Below are 22908 nucleotides of genomic sequence, written 5' to 3' on the forward strand. Positions count from 1 at the left end.
TTTTTTTTTTTTTGAAAAAAAAAAAAACATGGGAAGTAATTCTGAGGAAAAATTATTATTATGCTTTACTTATATCTGCACAGGAAGAGATACATTTTTCAATATTGAAAATGGTGATCTGTCCTCTTGGGGACTTGAGGCCTATGTTAAGGATTCATGAGTTATTTCTTTTGAAAAATTATATAGCCAGGGATGGTGAAACCAGTCTATATTTAGGCCCCCTAAGTGATTGTAAGATTCAGTAGTTCAAAGCTCTAGAGGATAAAGTTCTTTTATCATGGCTTTATAAGTTGTGAAATGAATACACGCAAAATCAAAATAGGTTCTGTTTGGGAAGTCTGAGGCTGTGGGGAATCAATGTAGAGGGTTCATAACCAAAGTTGATCCATGGGGTTAGTCAGTGGATTTCTGCTTCTAGGTGATGATCTGGAACCAAAAGACGTCTCCCAGCAACTGGTCATGCTAGTGACTCTTGCTTCCCACTGCCTCATCTGTGGCAAAGAACTATCTTATATTAGACATTTTCCCTTAGCTATGTTTTACAAGGATGTTGTTTAGAATGATGATGTATTCCATTGAGAAGAAACAGAAAATACAAAGAAGTTCTCTCCGGCACTGTGCCTGTGCCAACTTTTTTTGGGAATAGTTCCATCATAATGCTTCTTGGTCCATCACCCAGTTTAAAATTTGAGAAAAGTCACCCAAGGACTCTGTTTATTTGCTACCCTTGACTTTGGGGCACCATTCAGTGAATTCTCTGTTCTCAGAGTGCTTCTCTGCAGGGACAAGGGAAAGTTCTGGTCTGAGCATGCTGCACAGAATCCGGATGTTGAGTAAGCTGATCCTTTCTGTCAGAGCAGATTTTCAGGGGGCTGTGCTGGTACAACTGCCACCACCATTAGTAAGGTTTCATGAGCACAGGTGGGCATGCAGTCCTGAAAGCTGACTGCATCTGCTCCTAGCTTACACCTCTCATGTTTTCTGTGGTCTCTGCCTCCATGTGGAGACACAAGGCCCGTGGCTGACCCCAGCATGCTGGGCTTGTGCTAGGAATTTTCAGGGTTAGCACCTGTGGCATTGCTTTCTAGTTTCTCCTGCCTCCTCTCATTTTCTCTGTCCAGAAATGCCATATATACGAAAAGAACACAGAAAGCAACAGGAAACGAACCATCTTAAACCTTAGGTTGGATTGTTTTATCGTGGGTTTGTATTAGCCCGGCCCCAGTGGTATATTTTCTTTGTTTGATTGATTGATTGATTTTTTTCTCAGGGTGTAGCTTTAATCAAGAGTCCTGGTCTCTGCCACTTGCTTCTGGCTTTTTAACAGTCTTTTGCTCTTTTCCAACTTTGTATTCTTTAACTTATGAATGACTCCATGCTCCACACTAGTTGATTAAAATAAAGCGTCTGTTGTCATCATTTTCAACGGTTTCAGATAAAGAGAGGAAATGTGTGTATTTCTCAGCATTCTCCTTAAGGTCAAGTCAGGGTCCTCTGTAGCAAACAAATGCCTTCTCTTCTTCGCTGCCCTTGTTTGTTTTCTTTGGACTTGATGTTCTGGGCAGTAATCAGGGCAAACATTAGGCCTTGTAAAAGAGTTTTCACAACTTCTTACTTCCTTTTTCATTGTCAGGAGGGTGAATGGGAGCAGCTCCCTGCTCCCTTGTGCAGAAGTTCAAGGACAGTGTGAGAAGACTATTCACTGGTGCCAACTCACTCACTGCCTACCTCCCAATGTGTCTACATCCGACCCAAAGATCGAAATTTCTACATTCTTTAAAATGCAGCCATTGTTGGTGAACTCTAGCAGGTCTAGATCTCTTGCCTCTCCTTTCCATATTCTCTTCTACAGCCTTATTTGTTGAGGATCTGTGATCCTCATGTCTCTGTCCTCAGAACCTGGGCCGTGCCCACCCCTGTCATTTTTATGACTCTACTTGCATCACCTTGAGCTTCATTGAGTAAGTGCTGGATTTTAGAATCTCTCTCTCTCTCTCTCTCTCTCTCTCTCTCTCTCTCTCTCTCTCTCTCTCTCTCTCTCTTTTTTTTTTTTTTTTTTTTTGTTTTTTTGAGACAGGGTTTCTCTGTGTAGCCCTGGCTGTCCTGGAACTCACTTTGTAGACCAGGCTGGTCTCGAACTCAGAAATCTGCCTGCCTCTGCCTCCCGAGTGCTGGGATTAAAGGCTTGCGCCACCACACCTGGCTCTCACAGTTCCCTTAAAAACAAAATCCTTCTAACATTTTTTGAGGTTATAATAAAATTGTGTCATTTCTTCATTCTCTTCTCTCCCTCTAAGCCCCCCCCCTTAAACCCACCCCCATTCTCCTTCAAATTCCTGGCTTCCTTCTTCACTAGTTGTGATTGATTGTATGTGTATGTGTACTTATATAAACACATATATTTCTTATTGGCCAGTAAGCAACCATATTTATTTAACACAATTCGATGCTATGCCGTGTGTTCATATTTTATCAAGCCAATGAATGGATCCACCGCCTCCCATGTATTCCAGTGCTCCATAGGGAGAACATTTAAAGCTTGCCCTTTTTATGGTTTTGAAATCTAAACTTTTTACTTTTACTCAACCTGTGCTGTCTTGCGTCCCTCATCACTAACCAGTGTCAGACTCACTTATCATCCTCCCTCTCCTTCCTAATAAATATTTGTATTTAAAATACAAAGTTAATAAAATGCCTGAAAACACCTAGGAAAATATTATTTGTGCTTTTTTGAAAAATCTAATTATTTTTGCTGGGGTTAAAAACTACTTTTCTCTATTTTTGAGCATTCAGACATGTATACAGTCATATATGCTTTCCGTCTCTCCCTGTCTTCCCCATGAACTTCCAATATCCTCCCTTTCCAACTTAATGCCTCTTTGTCTTTTGATCACCCAAGGAGTCTAGTTAGTGTGCCTGTGAATCATTTTTATTCCATTTTGGAATAAAGTTATATGTGTTCCATTAGGTTCTTTTTTTTTTTTTCCAAAGAGGAGTCAGAGCGGGTGGGAAAAAATGAAATCCACCCTTAGCAAAGGTAGGGATGAACATGTTTCCTTTTAGCACTGAATATGACAAAATTAAGTCCAACTAGGGGATTAGGTAAATAATTGCTTTTTATAGCTTTGATTTTCCTTGTAGGAAATATCCCTCCTTTAAAATCAGGCTCCTTCTCTTAGAGAATGGCTATACTTTTGCTAAAACGATTAGGACATAATTTGCTTCCACCTGTCTATCTCTCGGGAAGGGTCAAAATAGCTTATAAGCTATCGATGATATAAGGTGAATTGTCCAGCCCTGTGACAGAATTTGAACTGAAGGAATGCTCATTAAGAGGGTATGTAATCATGATGGCTTAGACAAGCAGAAGAGGGCAAGGGAAAAGACATAATAGTTAACAGTAGTAAGTGTGTATGATTCGGGCTGGTTCCTAGTTTAACCTTATTTTCTAAATTAGTTATAAATGATAAGGGGCCTGTGCTTTGAACAGGTCACCCCCAACCCATGCAAGGAGTTATGTCAAAAAAAAGTATTAAAGAAGGAATCTCAAGAAATAATAGCCGCTGAAACTGCCCAAGAAGTGTTGGCATGGGGTCAGGACAGGCTGAACATCCAGTTAGAGCCCTGGTCTTAAATTATGCCCTTCTGAGAGCTCCAGCACAAAATTTATACCAGGACTTTTGTCCTGTCCTGTGACCTGGTTGCCAGACATCCTCTCTGCACCTGCCAGTCAAAAGCAAGAGTTTGCTCCAGGGTACACAGCCTTCCAGCACATCCTGCTGTCTCCTCCCCTCAGTGAAGTGTAGCTAGCAGGCCAAAGGTAGTCAAAGATCACAAATGCCCATTGTGCGAGCAAAACAGACTGTGGGAGGTGGTGTCTAGCTAGAAAAGGGGCCAGGCAGGGAGCCAGGTGATCAGCAACAGAAGTGGATGTCCTGGATAAATGAAAGACAACCTGGGAGGACTTGAGCTTTCCCAGAGTACTTAGGGTGAACTGCAGGCTTGTTTTGTGCTTGCATTAGTGCTGGGGCTAATCTGTAGCTGAATCAAAAGCAAAGTGTGCTTTTAAATTCAGAGTACTTCAGGAGAACCTCAGGGCCCATATATTGATTGACTCTGAATGTTCTCCTCAGGAAAATTCATTAAGCCTCATCCTCCCCATTAGATTCCCAATCCCATATGGTACAAATTAGCATTTGGAAGAGACTCAGTTTGATCCCTCTGCCTTGCCAGAAAACTCAAATTGTAAGAAGCAAGTCATTGCAAAAGAGAAAGAAGCAATATATATATATATATATATATATATATATATATATATATATATATATATATATATATATATATATATCAATTTAAATAGATTAACTCCTCGCATATTCAAAATGTCACATAAGATCAAAAGTACCTTGGAACCCTGTCATGACTGAAACCCAATCAGACAAAATGCAAACTTAGTCCTGAAAAATGTCTACTGTCTAGTTTTAACCAGATAGTTGAAGGTGAAAATTAGTTCCTCCAGGTAGATTTCACCCAGTGGCTACAAACTTAGGGCAAGGCTAAATGCCATTTATGTATACTTCAGAGATCACCAGATATGCCCTGATTTTGTAACTAGAGAGAAAGGGAAGTGTATTTGGTTGCCAGCCCAGAAGTATCACGCACAGGTTTGAATCAGAACATCTGGAGCTAAGCCAACCGCACTTAGAATGTGGCTCTGACTCTGCCTGGCCTCCAGGGCTCAGTGTAGAAATGGTTGCTTTAATCAAGGATACACTTGCTAGTGATACACAAAAGTCTAAAGCAGACATTTTTCAGACTATTGATGAGCAGTTCTTTCATTGTTAGTAAGGACTCTGTTGCAATTCTTTCATAAATGGATAAAGGTAGTCTGTCCAAATGTCTGAATGTCCTACCTAGCCTTAATTAGGTTTCTCTGTGGGTAGCCGTCTTATCCATTGAAGATCTAGGGCAGAAGTTCTCTAACCTTGGATCATATTTAAGTCACCCCGAAGCTTACTTAAAAAGATTGTCGGATTCCACCTCATAGCTTCTAGTACAGTATGTCTAGGGAAGGACAAAGACTTTGTATTTTGCACATGTTCTCAAGTAGTATTGGCATCCTTGGTCAAAGGACCATATTCTTAAACCCACTATATTGAGACATGATGGGGCTTAAGTAGTATAACTGGCATATAGTAAGCTGTGTGTTCAGTGATAGTGAGGTAAGATCATAGAAGAGAAGTAGCTTAAATGACCAACCTGAAAATTCTGCTGGCAGCTCAGCCATATTGAATTAGTTATAGGTCAATGATAGCATTTTAGATGACTCAAAAGGACACTCTGGCTACATTGAAGTCATCTGGACTTCACAAGTGGAAGCAGCTTGTTCCGTGATAAGTCTACAGCATCTCCTATTTCTTCCAAAAGACCTTTTATGGAAATTAGATTCTGTGCTCACCCAAAATATTCAGGGTGATCGTTTCTAGCACTTGAGAAGCCATTTGCAAAATGATGGATGCTATTATCCCTTAATCTGATTAGCATGAAATAAGTATGTTCTCTCAGCACAGGGAGTAGCAGAAGATTGCATGAGTGTAATCTTTATCGACACTGATCTTATTGTTTATTACTTGAGTCCTTAACAAATGAAGCACCATACACCGCTTCCCTCCTCCAAATCAAATGGGGCACCTCCCTCTGTGAGCTACCTGATAATTAAGAACTAGTAAACTCAAGCATGTTGTTCATAGACTTCACATATTTCTATTTGTCATCTTTAAGGTAGATAGAGGTATTCCATGGTGATGGATTATGAGGTTAAAATAAAGCCAAGCTATAGTTTGAGATGATCCCTGGGAGTTGTGTATCTGCTTTCTCCTGCTTCGTATCAAGTTAGCACACACTTAATGACACACATCTCTCTTACAGTTTCAGTCTGTCAGAATCACACCTGTTTGAGGCTCACTGGGACGCAAGGAGGTCTGCAGGGTGGCTGCCTCACATTTAGTTCTAATTTTTGCTACCTAGGTTCAGGTAATTATCAACCTTTACTTCCTCAACATTGCTCATCTGAGTCCCCTATCTCCTCCTAGTGATTTTCCTTTCTTAGATAGGTTACAGCATAGTCAGTTCGGAGCCTCTGGTCCTACCAATCTCTCACTTCTATGTCTTCTGAGAAGGCACTTTCGGTTAAGTCATCGGATTGAAAGCTTTCATACATTCTGCAAAATACTCTTACCCTTGCCATCTCTCCCAACATAATTATGAGCTTGATACTTTATCATCCCTGTCCCAGTCTCTTGGGTCAAACCAGTGTGATTGTGTTCGTATTTGAATGGAAGTGCTTACATAAAAACCCAGGTGCCACAGGGCCACCTTAACATCCCACTACTACAAGTGGCAAAGATGTTGCCATGAGTGATAAAATTGTCTGTCTGGCCAATAGCGTTAGTTCTCTCATCCATCAAGGGGAAGAATTCTATACAAGTGTCACTGTTCAATGTGGTGACAGCTGAAGATCATCTCCTACATTTCTTGGCATATCTCTGGTCTCTGTTTTTAATAGTTCTACCTACTATTCCTGTTGGTAGTGCAAATGACATTGTTCATGTCTGCCCCCTTTGTGATGAAGAAACTTTAATTCTACCACAATAAACTTCCATAAACGTTTTGTCTCATTGATTCAAGTCCTTAATGATTTTTAATACTAATATAACTAACCTCCTCCTCATGGATGGACTTTTTCTTGGCATTGATTATATGAGGATCTTCTGATTTCTCATCTGACTCCTTGTAGTTCATCTTTTTTCTGTTCATTCCAGATATCAAAAGTACAATGAAGACCAAGTCATTTTAGAACTCCTAAGCAGAGTCACCTCTTTCTGTCCCTGGGTGTGTATTTTTGAACAGGGCACAACTGTGAATCGAGAACATTCCAAAAGAAAGTAGATCTGTGTTTACTAAGTCAGTACAGACTTACTTCTTGTCATTCCCCCAAATTTAGTTTAACAATGACTTGTATGTACATTGTCTTGGGCATTGTAAATTATCCAGAGAAGATTTAAAGTACTACAAAGGATGTGTGTGGTGGTTTGAATATGGTTGGCCCACATGGAGTGGCACTGTCAGGAGGTGTGGCCTTCTTAGAGTGGGTATGGCCTTGATGGAGTAACTGTGTCACTATGCAGTTAGGCTTTGAGATCTCATATGCTCAAATTAGGCCAAGTCTAGCAGTTTCCTTCTGCTGCCTGTGTGGATCAAGATGTAGAACTCTCAGTTCTTCCAGTACCCTGTCTGCCTACATGCTACCATGCTTCTCTCTGTGAAGATAATGGACTAAATCTCTGAACTATTAGTCAGCCTTAATTAAATGCTTTTCTTTACAGGAGTTGTAAAGTCATGATGTTACTTCACTGCAAAAGAAATCCTAACTAAGACAGTTTGTTTAGGTTACATGCAGATACTATATATTTAGGCAAAGGGTGTAAGCATCTGTAGATAATAGCGTCCATGAAGTTCCTGGTACAATTCTGCTACAAATACTGAGAAACTGTATTTTAAGGCATCTTCCAATGATGATCTGAAAACTCTTCTTCAAAACTTGACAGAGGCAGTGATTCTCAACTTGTGGGTCGCAACCCATTTGGGGAGGGGCAAGTTGAACTAACATTCACAGGGGTCAACTAAGACCATCAGAAAGTACATTACAGCTCATAACAGTAGCAAAATTATAGCTATGAAGTAGCAACAGAAATAGTTTTACGGTTGGGGTCACCATAACATGAGGAACTGTATTAAAAGGTGGCAGCTATAGGAGTTTGAGAACCGCTGCCTTAAGTACTTTTAGAATACTTACACAGGCCATTATACTTGCCACAGTGTCTTACAAGGCTTGAAGTTAACCATGCTGTCTCCTACAGTGCATGGCATTTTTAAACTTGCATGTCATGTGTTCCTTCTTTGGGACCTTTGCATGGCTTATTTTCCTCGTACTCCCCACTGGGTGTTTGTACCAGCAATATGCCTTTGCCTTCTTCATGAACTTAACTTGTCATAAGTTTCTCAGCAGGACATCTATTTCTGGGCTAATGCTTTTTGCTCCTGTTTTTCCACTCTGTGGATTCACCCTTCTTGTGAATGAACACTTGTTGAAAACATACCTAAACTGAAGTCTATCCACTGGAAAAATGCCAACATTGGGTTCTTTTGCTCAAAAATGTGTCTTTAGTATTTACTGAGTGTGTACTAAATTGCAGGCACTACACAAGAATTTATAAAATAAACAAAGAGGCAGTAAACTTTCCAGGCTCCTAACTAGTCCACAGCTTCCATCCCTCCATTTCCCTGAGCTTCACCTTCTTTGCTTATTATCTTCTATTTTGTGCTTGCAACATCTCCCATTCAAAGTGAAATAGAAAGTCTATAAAATGTGTACCTTTTTTAGTAGCCCCACTAGTAGGATTAAATAGTGCATTAGAGATGCTGACTGGCTTGTTGAGGTGCCATCTTTTCTTACAGGATTTAACTTTTGAAAGACAGTAGGATCCTTAGTCTTTGATGGATACTCTGTCCTGAAGGAGAAGTATAAAGGCCAAGGAAAAGAGAGAAGAAAATACAATTTCCACATTTTCTATTCTATTGGCTGTATTCTTGACTGTATCATTGAGACAGAGAATTTGGAAGTATGGCTACGGAATACATTCACACACCAGAATAAAGTGACTTTTAAAAACATTGAGTTCTGGACATAGTCTAGAATATGGAAATGTGGTGAGTAATTCACACACTGTATCTGCTGCCTTTTAGTGTCTGTTGGTTGTTTGCAACAACTACATATCAGATTGGATTTCTATGTAAAAGTGAGAGTTAATGAGATTTTACAGTTTTTTCCTGTTGTAGAGCCCAGGTTGGACAGTGTTGACTATCTTTATCAGGTTATCATTCTTAGCATAAACCAAGACAGAATACAGCTTCTGCCCTGGTCTCTTAGCCCAAACACTGTATTTGACTGTATTTGTGGAGAAGAAGTGGCATATTGTCTTTGTCACAATATTCACAAAAACAAAACAAAACAGAAATTCCATATTAATAGATAAGTATAGTATAACCTGTAACACAGCAATAAACTCAGGTTTTCTTTTTCCACTGCAAATATTCATTTTATTTCACGTTTACTTTTGGCAAATGAAGGTGAAGTAAATTTTCTCTAGAAATAGCATCTCTTATTATTTCAGGTTTTCATGAAATACCTTTAATCTTCATATCTTGTTTTTTATTCTCATATATTTCCTGTTTTTCTATATATGCTTTATCAATTCTGGAGTTTGAGTTAGAAATGTTCTCCATAAGCTCAGGAATTTCGACACTTGGCCCACTGCTAATGGTGCTATTTTTTTATTAGATATTTTCTTTATTTACATTTCAAATGCTATCCTGAAAGTTCCCTATACACTCCCTCCTGCTCCCCTACCCACCCGCTCCCACTTCTTGGCCCTGGCATTTCCCTGTACTGGGGCATATAAAGTTTGCAAGACCAAGGGGCCTCTCTTCCCAATGATGGCCGATTAGGCCATCTTCTGCTACATATGCAGCTAGAGACACGAGCTCAGGGGGTACTGGTAAGTTCATATTGTGGTTCCACCTATAGGGTTGCAGCCCCCTTCAGCATTTTGGGTACTNTCTCTAGCTCCTCCATTGGGGGCCCTGTGTTCCATCCAATAGCTGACTGTGAGCATCCACTTCTGTGTTTGCCAGGTACTGGCATAGCCTCACAAGAGACAGCTATATCAGGGCCCCTTCAGCAGAATCTTGCTGGCGTGTGCAATAATGTCTGCATTTGGTGGCTGAAGATGGGATGGTTAGGATGCTGTTCAAGTACAGCTATGTTGGATGAAGCACATCACTGGTGGCTGGGCTTTCAGAATTTAAAAGCCTTTCCCACTTCTGTTTCCCTCTTTGCTTCGTACTTGCTGCTATAGATGTGCTCTGGATGTTTCCTTCTCCTACTATCAATACCTGCCACATGTTGCTATATCTTTGAAATAATGGACTCATCCCTCTGAATACATACCCCAAAATATACCCATTCTCCCTTAAGTTGCCTTAGGTTATGGTGCTGTATGAGAGTAGCAGAAGTCACTGATGAACCAACTTCCTATGTTCTACTAGAACTTAATGGGAAATCGTATAAGCATTAGCACTTATATGTATGCACAACCTTTGCTTGCTAATTAGAGACCTCACCCCAATAATCATGATGTTGCTACCACCTGCACCCATGTTCTCAACATGGGTTACCTGGTGCACACACACACACATCTTCAATAGTCACCTTTATTTTGTGTTGATAACATGAGATAGCTCCAAGAGAAAACTTGTGTTTTCTCCTTCTAGATTGATGGTATTTGTATTACCTTCAACCTACGTTGAGTTTAAATAAAGAAAAGGAAACAGTCACCCTTGTCCAGGGATAGTGCATTTCCTTCCCATTGTTTTTTGTTTGTTTGTTTTTGTTTTGTTTTTTGTTTTTTTGTGTGTGTTTCTTTGTTTGTTTTACATTACAGGTTGTAAAAAAAATGACAAAAATTATGCCTATGGAACAAATGAATCAAGAACCTAAATGGGGAGACAGTGTGGGGGTTTTTGATAGTTGCACTACACACATTAAGCAGCCTTTTCACAAATAGTTAAATACAGTGAATACAGTTAAAAGAACAGAGTCTGGTTTATGCCTAGGCGTCTCCTCAATTCAAAACCCTCCTTGCAGGGTCCCCTAAACATTCTCCAATTGTGAATTTTAAAGATGCTTGGCAGCCAATATATTAACTGATTCTTGTTTTGGTGAATCAAGGTTGAACATCTTAATGAATATCCCACATGTGGAGGTACACATAATCACACCACACACCCAACCATTAATATCTTCTCTGTGAGATGTTTATGGCTGTAATTGCTGATCTGATTATGTATTGTGTGAACTGGAAGCATGCTATTATATTGGATGACTAATGGAATTTGGTAACAATGCACAGAACTTGGTATTCTGGGAAGAGTTACATTTTAAATTGCATTCTGTCTTGAATTTGCAGTGGATTTCATGGCTCATCTCTCTCACAGTAGGTTTGTGGCTGATGAGTTAAAATCTTTCTGCTGAATATAAACGTCAGAGACCATCCAGTTTTTCTTTAGCTCACAGGTCTTACATTTCTCATTTCACATTCAAAACAAAAATCTGAAACAATATTCTCCCATACCTTTGACGGCTTCTGATTCACTTTTTTCCATACTTATAAAGTTGGAAAGAAGCACACTATGTAAGTATATTTTACTGTGGTTCAGTCATTGAAGATGGCATAGTAAGCCTAAAACAGATGTCTGTTGCTGCCTTACATACCTGAGCAGGCCAGATGGCCTTAGAACTTAGAGAAAGCACCTCTACATCACTGCTTTAAAGACACTTCAGAGTTGTATAAATAACAGGGCTTTCTGCTACAGAGCACCATTTTAATGACTGGTTAAATTTCTGAACATATAAAGATATTTACTTACAGGACAGATTTAATATAATGGAACTTTCAAAACTAGCTTATGGTGTTTTCTTTAGTTATACCAAATCCAATCCTAGATTCCTCATTATTAGTCACAGTTTTATATTCAGTAAGTATTATTGACAGCTCCCTATAGAAAATGTGTTAGAGAGCCTTCATATAATTTATAACTGTCATATAGCCTTTATTCATCATGCACACCCAAAAACCATACAACAGCATCCTGTAAGTGTGTCTTTATTAGCATATCTCAAAGTGTTGGTCCTTTGCCCAGCAGCATCAGCACCAGTTAGACATTTATAAGAGATCAAATTCTCAAGCTGAATGTCCTTAAGCCTTCCAAGTTACTCTAATGCAGGTTACATTCTTAAAGCCACTGGTATGTGCACTGTTGTCACCATTTAATAGGTAGTACAATTTGCATTCAGCAAGGTCCTCAAAGCTAGAAGGCACCAACTGTCAAATGAGCTAAGAAAGGGACCACATGGTGCTTTATAATGGATTGGGTCATTAAAACTATTAACTCAGGAAAATTAGCCCAGAAGAAGTTTCAGTGACACAAATAACATCTCTGTGGTACTGTGCCTTGGGTTCTGCATTTTCTTCAAAGAGAGAAAAAGATGCCTGAAAACCCCAGAGGAATGGTATTGTGTGTGAATGGACATGGAGGATGCTCTTTTAACCATCCCTTTCCAGCTGAAAATGCCCATGAAGAGCACTTCCACCTGGGTCTTCCCCATGCCACATTACCCACCGCATGGTACCCTTGATACTTTCCCAGAACACACAATTTTACACACCAGTGAGAGAGACTTCTTAACTCTGTGCCATCAGGATGAATCCCTAGGGTATCTGGCATTAACTACCACTCCACGACTTGGGGAATGAAACCTTCCCTGGAGCTGGCAGTACAGAACAATATTCATTATCTCCAATATAAAAGTAATGATGCCTACTAAGTTCTTTGAGAACTTAGTTTGGGTTTTGTGTATAAACAAGCAAGCAATGTTTCAGTTCCATTGGTTCGACTGAGAGGAAAAGCTTTGAGTAGAAAGTGTTACTCTCAGACTTCGGCAAGTATACAATGGGGTATGGACAGATTTTACTCTACCCTTGGGAAATGGTCATTTAATAGATATGGGCTGCTATATATATGCCTTTCCATATCTACTGTATGAGTGTTTTATACTCATCACTCCTACCTGTATTTATCTCCCCCTACTTGGTCCTCTCTGAGAATTTATCTCTACCCTCCTCTATATAAATTACAAAGCCAGGAACTCTACTCCATCCTCGTGAATCAGCCTGTAGGTGTTCTGAAGTATTTCTGTTAAAAGGGACTGGGTTACACACAGTGCATTTTGTGATTCATACCTCATGAATAGCATATGCATTGCCAGTATTCAGTAGACAATGTCAGATGAATTAATGAATGGCATTTGCTCTTGGAAAGATTTCTCAGATCAATAACTCTCAAATATGAAAGCAGTTTGCCTAAGGTTTGAGTCCCAGTGAGGAATTCAGAACCCATGGCACTGCTGGCAATCTGTCCCCTTCCTTCTGCCACAGTCTATCCAGAATGTTCCGATGATAAACCTTCACTCTTTATCCTACTTCTCAGATGACCATACTGTTCACATAGTGTAGATGAAACTTCCAAAGGCTTTATTGATATCCCCCTACCTTCCTCTTCAGCAAAGGAGTTGCTATTGCTGTGGAGATGAAGAAACCCAGGCTTGGGCTTCAACTTCACTAAGTCTGGTTCTCCATTATTTTTCCAGAACAGATCCATGATTCAGTTGCCTAAGCCAAGCATTGAATGCCAGGGTGAGAACACCCTTTTCTGGGTACCTTCAGTACTATGAATGAAGGTGACTTAGTAGAAGTCCCAGTGTCCTGCAAGGAAGGTCCTTTTGCCTGCTCCTCACATGGTCACTCCATCAGGTTTGGGAAGGTTTCCACAGGTCACTCACAATGCAGATGAAGCCAACATATCCACTAAGACAGGGAAAGGACTTCTGAGATAGAGTAATTCTGGGAAAAAACCTCCTCCATCCAACCTTCACTCCATGTCTCAGAGAGGTGGTCAGGGCAATGTGTTCTCCTTGACCTGGTGTGAGTTTGCATGCAGTAGAGAGAATCCATATCCAAGTAGACCCTTTGCACTCAATCCTTAGGAAAGTAATCAAACTGTTTTAGACCAGACACTTGGAATTGGAAGGTACCTGTCATAAAAAGCCTCCTGAGGATATCAATGTCCATATACTTGAGTATCTTGAGTGAGTTGTCTAGAGAGTCCGTTATGGGTTATCTAGAGTTTGTTGTCAGATGAAGAGTATTGTTGTGCCTTTTCTGAGATGAGGGGCCTAGATATCTGCATCCCATTGACTCTTGACCATGTACCATTTTTTGTTTGATTACAATCCCTTTAAGGGAATTCTGTTCATTATTAAGGGAGTTCTCACTAATTGATGCACCTACACTGCAAACCTATGATCACAGTCCATCAGTAGACTTTCAGGGTTCCCGACCCTCTGGTGTTGTCTTCCATGACTTCCCTTCACATCTTCAATACTTAACTCAAATGGGACACTGAGGTTCGCCCTTGATGCACCCTTGTTAGATTGACACCATGCATACAACTTTGTTACTTTTTTTTTTCCTGACTAATTTTTGGTCTTCTTCCCTCTTATTTATCTCTCCATGCATGGGCAGTGTCTCTAAATATCTGAGGATCATGAATATCTTAGGTTCATCTTAAACCTCCGGGCATTCTTCCCTGGGAATATTTCTCCCCCCTGCACTCTCCAGTTGTGATGAACCTGCCTTCTACTTCTCCAAGTTAAATGCTTCTTCTATGCGCACCCAAGGGAAAGTCCTTTTTCCTAACTTCTCATAACTGTTATGAGGAACATAACTGTTAACTGTAAAGTTGGCATTAGCATCCTCTTCCTTGTCATTTATACATCCATTTCTTTTGTCTCCCCCCCCCCCATTTTATGGCACTCCAGAAAAGCAGTGCACATTTTGTGTGTCCTGGAATAATTAAATATTATAGTTGTTTGAATAATAAATTTAAAAGTACATTTGGTGATGATTAAGTGAAAGGGTAGTGGCTTGAGATTTGTGTGCAAAAAGATTGATAGCAGAATTTGGTTTGTATGGTGTGTGTGTATGTGTGTGTGTGTATGTGTATGTGTGTATGTGTGTATGTGTGTGTGTGTGTATGTGTGTGTGTCCATCTGTAATATTGGCCGGATATTTTAGGTGTGAGAATGAGCTGATGAGAGCACATCCTTCCTCTGGCTTCTCTAATCTTATCTCCTTGATTTCCCTCATGTCCAATTGCATTCAGCTAGGGACTCCAGGGTTTATTTTCAACTGTAGGACAAAGAAGCTGGATTTCTTGTGATTTAGAAATAGTGTAAGACCCCCATAGGGTCACATATCAGATATCCTGCATATCAGCTATTTCCATTGCAATTATAACTGTAGTAAAATTACAGTGATGAAGTAGCAACTAAATAACTTTATGGTGGGGGTGGGAATCGCCACAGCATGAGGAACCGTTTCAAAGTTTCACAGCATGAGGGAGGTTGAGAACCACTGTCTTGGAGGATTTAGATTTAGGCATGCAAATTATGCATTTAACTTTTTAAAGATGCTTTAGCAAATATATTGGAATATGTGTTAATCTGAGCAGTTAGCAGTGATGATTTTTTTTTCCTCCTGATTCAATGAGACATAATATGGAGGCAAGGGCTAGCCTACCACAGTTAAGTCCTCAGGCAAACCCTGAGATAATAAGATTCTTTAAAGTGATGTCAATAACATAAAACAAAGATGAACAATCTGTGTGGTTTCCTAACAACTTCCCATTTTGCTTTTCAGGAGACGGAGCTGTTAGATCTCAGCCTTGTCAAAGATGCCAGGTGTGGGAAGCACGCCAAAGCTCCCAAGGTAGGGAACAGAGCCTGTGCCGCACCAGCTGGTCCTTTGATTCTTTATCTGTGTCAAGATATCAATTAATTGCCCCAGTTAAAAGTTTCTGTGTTGTAGCTGTTGTAAAACACAACAGCCAGTGTGCCCTCCTCACCTCCAGTTTCATTAGAAGATGGAAATAATGAGTGAACATTCGGGTTTATTGCTCTGCGTTTTCACTTTTGTCTAAAGAAAGATGTAGATCTATGTAATGCCGAATAAGTTACAGATCACTCTTCTACAATTGGAAGTGGCAAAATACTATAAATTGTGAGTGGAAAATTCCATACTGACTCGTGGTCACTAAAAATATCCTGTAAAAATACTTTCAGGCAATATGTATGAGGTGTGAATGAATTTTGTGTTTAGATGTGGGTCATATTAAGAAGATATTTGAGTACATATAACAAATGTTTCAAAATTTTAAAATCTGAAGCACTCGTTTATCCCAAGTATTTTGAATAAGGTATACTTGACCTGTGTTGGTTAATGTGTAAGGCGTAAGCTATTTTGCAAAATATTGATAGACATACATTTCTTTACTTACTTTTATCATAATCCACATTCATCCTAATAAACAAAGACAGTATGAAGCTCACATGCTGTGCAACTAAAACAAGGATATCTATAAAGCCAAACGTCAACTCTGTCCATTAGTACTGGGGATGACTTAGGATATGCTTAGAGGATGCCATTGGTGTGGGTTCGCTGCATATTTTCTGAAGAAAATATTCAACTGCTGAATGATGAACATGCATTTTTGAACTTACCAAGATAGTTGAAAACCCTTTGTTATTGAATTTAATATTGAAGGCATTAGACATTTCATTCCTGGTGGGGAAAGTGTATCAGCAAATCAAGGAAACAGGGGAGTTGCCATTTAGATGTTTAATTTTTGTTTTTAATATCTGCCCACAACTGTTGTTTTAGCGTCTAAAAGTCAGAACAGTTTCTTTAGCATCCGGAATGATCTGTTGCTCTGGAGGTACAGAGAAAACGTCAGCTGGAATGATTTTCCCTCACAGACATCTTGCAAGCCATAGGTTGGTGCTGAAAGTCTGGCACAGAGCAAATACGAAATGCTGGGGTTAGCTGAATGGGTTAAATGGCTGACTAGAACATGTGAGAAAAATAATACTTAGAAAGAAAAAAATCAGGAATGTTTGCACGAAGGTTTCTAAATGTGTTTCATATGAAACCAGTTTACCTTTTGCCTTCTCATAGAAGGATTTCCGCATCTTGGCCTTTCCATTTCCTATCTTGGAATTAGTACGTTGTTAATGATGCAGAAATATTTTCATTTCAGTGTTAGCCAAGAATCTTTTTCTCTTTTTCAAACACCATTTCAGCCAGTTTTCATATCAGTCTGTTACCTACGAATATCGTATCAGTAACTTAGCAGCAAAACTTACCTTTTAACCTGGGGATATCAATACTATCTAAGGACAGTTGCACACCCCACCTCACCAACCCACACTGGTTTCAATAGACCCTACTGTTCCCCAAGTATCATGAGTCAAAGCCAATCCCATTGCACAGGCTGGCACTGCCCTCTCACTGTACGTGAGTTCACGGCTACCTTATCAGTAAGTACTTGGTTTATGGATGTGGTTTGAGGAATGTCTATTGAAAGTGGATGAACGACAGAAGTGGTGTCTGCACTGCGTTCAGCTGATAAACTATGATTAGATCTCAAGGTGCCTCCCTTGGGGAAGTGCTTTAGAAACCCATACTTCTCAGCTTGTCTGTTTCTGCGAACACTCTCTGGGAGACAAGGGGTGCTTTCTCTGTGGGACCTTCTCATTCCTTGTTGTTTCCTCAGTTTCAGTCTATGTTCTCGTTGCTGAAGTTGGTTCCCTTCTATGTACGTGTGTGACCTGGCAGAGACTGACTTCCTCCTCATAGCCTTAGTGATGCTTAATCGGGACACTGTGAGGAGGCAAGGAAATAGTTCATTAACAAACCATTTGCACAGGAGACCGCAAATTTAACTTCTCACGAAACACCTGAGAAACTTCTTTTTTTAAAAAATGTCCTTGCCTGGTTTTCACCTCCCCACAAAGTCTGGTTTCCCACAGATATAATGGCTACAGAAGCTGCATTGCTTCAGGGTGTTGAAAATCACATTTGCAGCAGAGTATGGACATGACTACTTTAATATGCTGATGACACTGCTGCCTTAAAAAAAGTGGCAGCACCGAAGAAGACAGAACCAATGACCTTGTCTACGCCTGGCAAGCGCTCTATCCCTGAGTTATTCTCCAACCCTCCCTCCCATCCCTCTTTAAAAAGTATTATTTTAAAATTTCAAATCTGATTTTTCAGGAAGTTAATTTTCATCTCATTTTCTTAAATTGGAGAAGTTGAAATGTCAAGAGTGAGCTGGGTAGGCGTTTTGTTCAAGGAGCTTTGTGGATCCATAGGCAGTGTGGGAGAATACGTCAGTGAACGAGTCCTGAATGTGACAAAGATGACCTCTGCTCAACCTGCATAAATACAAACATAACTTATTTAAAACGTGTGCAGTGTTCAAGTCTTATTCTACAGCTCAGTTTATGGCGTCAGGGGCCATAACTGTTTTTCTCACTAGCCAGGTGAGCCTGGCTTTCATCTCCATCTTTTCCCACACAGTGACGTGCTGGACAGCTCTTGGCTGACATCAGGACAAGAGGGTACAGATGGAGAAAGATTTTCTCTAAAGCCTTCCAGAATGAGTCCAGTAGAATACCTTGTTGAACAAGGTGTGTGCCCGAGGTAGATGGCTGTTTACTGGGTAGAGACCATGAAGAACGCTGGGATGAAGGCCAGGTGTGATGGTGCACACCTTAATCCCAGCACTCGGGAGGCAGAGGCAGGTGGATCTCTTTGAATTTGAGGCCAGCCTGGTCTACAGAGTGAGTCCCAGAGCAGCCAGAGCTACACAGTGAGACTCTTTATTTTTTTTTTTTTAAAAATATGTTGGAATAAAGTTTGCAGAAGTTAAAACAGGAAATTCAAAGTAAAAAGTGGAAAAATACAGTTTAAAAAAGTTTTAAAAGCCTGCTTGATCATGGTGAGTGATGGTTTTGATGTGTTCTTTGAATCTGTTTGCAAGAATTTTATTGAGTATTTTTGCATCGATATTCATAAGCAAGAATGGCCTGAAGTTCTCTTTTTTAGTTGGGTTCTTGTGTGGTTTAGGTATCAGCATAATTGTGGCTTCACAGAGCAAGTTAGGTAGTGTTCATTCTGTTTCTATTTTATGGAATACTTTGAGGAAAAATGGTATCAGGTCTTCTTTGAAGGTCTGGTAGAATTCTGTACTAAATCAATCTGGCCCCGGGCTTTTTATTGTTTGGGAGGTTTTTAATGACATCTTCTATTTCCTTGTGTGATATGGGCCTGTTTAGATAGTTTACCTGTTCTTGATTTAAATTTATGTGGCATCTGTCTAGAAAACCATCCATTTCATCCAGATTTTCCAGTCTTGTTGAGTATGGGCTTTTATAGTAGGATCTGATGATTTTACCTCACCCTCAAGTGATTGGAGGCGCCAGGGAGTTTAGAGGTCAGGTGGGGTGGAGGGTAGGGGGTGGGGGCATTCACGTGGAGACAGGTGGGGTGGGGAGGAAGTGTGGGATGTGGAGCAGTTGGAGGGTGGATGGGGGATGGGGGATGGAATATGGAGTATAAAAAATAAATTAAAAATAAAGTAAAATAAAAAGCTTAAAGTTTTAAAAAGTTTAAAAAGTAGAACAACGCTGAAATGTAATAATCCCAGGGACTAGAAGGCTGTGAGGAGGATGCCAAGGGTGAGCCCAGACTGGACTGTGCAGCAAGACAAACCTGTGGTTAAAAAACAAACACACAAATCAACAAAAACAATCAACCAAACAAACAAAAAAAGCAAGCAAACAAACCAAAAAAGTAAAAAAAAAAATCAAAAGAAAACAAAATAAAAAACAAACAAATAAGCAAAACCAAACTAATGGAACAGCGACTAATTAGGGGTCCATTAAAAGGCACAGAGACTGCATGGGAAAAGCTGCTGACTCAGGAAAACAGCAAATGAACAGGAGAAAGGACCCAGTGTTAAGACTTCCTGTAGAAGCTTCTAGATCAAGAGAAAAACCCCGTGCAGTAGATGTTTATCAAAATACGACGGCACCCTGCATGTGCTTATCTATCTATTTGTAATGCTTTTGTTTTTCACAGCATTTTGCTACATAAAAATTCAACAGTGGGCAGAGAATGAGCTGTTTTCTGTGCCTGCTGTGATTTGAAATGACATTTTTAGGAAACAGAGAAGGCAGTGTGATGCCCCGTTAATGAACTTAAGTGTCGACTTCCAGCATAGTGCATAGGGTGAAAATCTGCTCTTCTGGGTTCAGCCCTTGTTCAAGTCACTGGTTTGGAAATGTCTCACTGGAATGATTTTGGAAGACTTTATAATCTAAATGTAAAAATCAGATGACATCTTATAGCTTTATCTCTTAAATGCATAGCTCTTCCTCGCTCTCACCCTTTCCCTCTGCCCCACTACCACTTACAAAGGGTACTTCCTAGCCAGGAACTGCAGCACATACATCTGGTGTATACAGCCAGCTCATATGCACTCTGTGGGCTGATTTCAAAAGGAAGTTGGTGCTCAGACACCGATACTGTGGTGTTGATCTATTAGTAGTTCTTGACCCAGCAGATTTATTTTATGGCTAGTGTCGAGCATTAATTGAAATAGACTTGACTAGAATTAAAACTCAGTCTGGTACAGCTTTTTTCATCAAACGTTTGTGTGTGTGTGTGTGTGTGTGTGTACATTCAGTACCTCTTCTGGGACAAAGTCTATGTCTTTGCTATAAAGCTGCATGAGGAAGATTGTAAGATGCAAATGCAGAAAAAGATGACATCATCACGTTCATGATGCTTGGGATTTAGCACATCAGGAAGTGTGGCAAACAGTAGATCAAGTGGGGACAAGGGGCTCTCAGTTCTTGCCAGCTGTGCCACCGATGAGCTTAAAAATGGCATGCCTTCCTTCTGCTGAGCCTCACTTTCCTCATCTATGCAATGGGGGTATGGTGGATTTCCGGTTAGAATAGTTCTGCTAGCCCTTGATTCCAAATTTTATGAGAGAATTAATCATACTAAGGTGTTTTATATGGCACATTCTAGAACTGGGGCTAGCAAATTGATATAATCTAAAACTTCTCTTCATGGATATGAAATCAGGTGGAAGGAAAGAAAAAAATCAATACCCAAGCTCATGAAGGTCACAAAAGAAAATAATATTTATGTTAAAGATTATACATGGCTTCTCAAAAGTAATTTTAAATTGAATTTATACTCCACAGGAAGGAAAGTCACATTGACAAAGACCTCCCAACTTTATACCATTTGCTATCTCCAGGCTGTCTATATTCAGTTTTCAATGACACATATGCTGATGTCTGTGAGAATCATTGCTATGACGTTTCTTTTGAACTTTACTTTCTGTAAAGTGAACTGTTTCACACACTTTCCTGGCCACCAGATTCGTTGATAGAGGTCGGTTTATTCCAGATCTATAATGCTAATTTCAATATGGATGCTTTGTAAATATCTAGGTCAATAATTATGTTCTAAATTGTATATGATATCAGCAGAATCCCATGAGGCCTATTAGAGTAAAATTAAATTTTAAAAATTGATAAGTCTTTGCTTTTATAATCTCTATATAGAAAGTGATGCTTTTATTATTACTATTTATTAATGCTATTTTGAAGGGTTTAGCAAGGACTCGATTATTTCTAGGCAGCATGCACCTAGGCTTTAGGTGAAGTAGCAGTGAATGAACAAGACCAATATCTCTGCTCCATATATAACTTGTGTTTGGGAAAGATGGTAAGAGAAAACTGAGTCTTCAAGTAACGAACAGAAACCTTGAGTTCTGTGATGGCTGACTTCCTATGGGGAAGGATTTCTATGCTGGTTGGTGAGTTTCATGTAGCCAGCCTGATATCAGAAAGTGGAGAATACAGTAAAGCATACCATGGCCTCTAGTCCCATGAACCCACTCTGTCATGTCATAGTATGAGGAAAAGAGATGACAGGGTAAGTCCCAGTTAGAAAAATAAGCCAGGGAGGAAGCCATAGACCATGAGCGGTGGGGAAGCCTTTTGTTTTACCCGGCTGTTACAGAGTAAGTTATCTTGAAGAAACAGGAATTTAATGATAGGCAGAATTGTGTGAATGACCCACCCACCGGCAGAATATCAATGCAAAGGGCCCAGAAGAAATCAATGGCTGCATGCAAGTTGGGAATATACATCGGTTGAACTACTATGAGGTTCGAGCCTGAGAACATGCTAGTGGTTTGAGATATTTTCTGGAATAAGTAAGGAGACAGACGAAATTAGTCTTTGGAAACAGGGCTGGTAGGGAGTACTGGTGACTGTGCTGAGAACAGACTTCAGCACATGAAGGAAGAAGCAACAGAGACTGACAGAATGGTTACTCCAGATATCCTGGATAGTAATATTGGTGAATTGTAGTCAAGATGGTAGCTGCTGAAGTAGTGAAAAACATGGTAAAATGAGGAAAGAGAGAATTTCAAAGGAGCTATTAAGTAAATTTACCTTGAAAAGCTAGCATAATTGGTTTGTTATGTCCTGAGATAGGAAACAAAAGAGGAAAGGAATACATTATAAATGAATTCTAGAGTTTGGATCTAGATATTGGATCAAGATATCTAGATGTAGTTTGGCTCTAGATTTTGGTTTTGAATAATTAAATGCTTGTGTTTCCTGTCAAATGTTTAATGTTAAGAAAACTAATAGTAGTAAGTTCAGTGATGTTGGCCCTAGAAATGGAACTTTGGGTGTTTAAAGCTAGGGTGTGATGTCCTAGTGAATGTATAAAAGAAGGACTCTAAGGCTAGGGAGGTTCAGTAGATAAGAGTCCTTGTTCTGCAAGCATAGGACTTCAGTTGATTGCCTGCAGAATTGTAAAAATCTGGACGGAAGCAGAGACAGGTGAATCCTGAGAGCCCATTTGTCAACTAATTTTGCCAAAATGTCAAGGTTCTGTTTGACTAATGGACTTTATGTCAGGGTAATAGGGTAGGGAACAAAGGAAGAGACCCTGAAATCCTGTACCAAAAATCCACATGCTCACTTATGGGCACATATGTCTGCATACTTGTATATATTATGCCCACATATGAAACACAGTGTACAAATAGAGAGAGAGACAGACAGACAGAGAGAGACACACACAGAGACAGAGACACACAGAGAGAGAAACAGAGAGAGAGAGAGAGAGAGAGAGAGGTGGGTGCAGAGGGAGGTAGGAGAGAGGAGAGGGGAAGTTTCAGAACTGCATCCAGATGTCCATGGCACATAGAATTTGATGACTTTATGAGGAT

General features: G+C 39.9%; 1 protein-coding gene across 4 annotated transcripts in view; it reads left to right on the forward strand.

Moving 5' to 3' along the window:
* Positions 1-22908, forward strand: part of Plcb1 (phospholipase C beta 1) — a 671407-nt gene that overhangs the window by 184859 nt on the left and 463640 nt on the right. For all 4 annotated transcript variants that reach the window (XM_021195155.2, XM_021195153.2, XM_029535965.1 and 1 more), the window contains one exon: positions 15438-15506. In XM_021195155.2, coding sequence (XP_021050814.1) covers positions 15438-15506 — 69 coding nt within the window. The remainder of the gene's footprint in view (positions 1-15437; positions 15507-22908) is intronic.

This window comes from Mus pahari, chromosome 3 (genome assembly GCF_900095145.1).
Source record: "Mus pahari chromosome 3, PAHARI_EIJ_v1.1, whole genome shotgun sequence".
NCBI classification, from domain to species: Eukaryota; Metazoa; Chordata; class Mammalia; order Rodentia; family Muridae; genus Mus; species Mus pahari.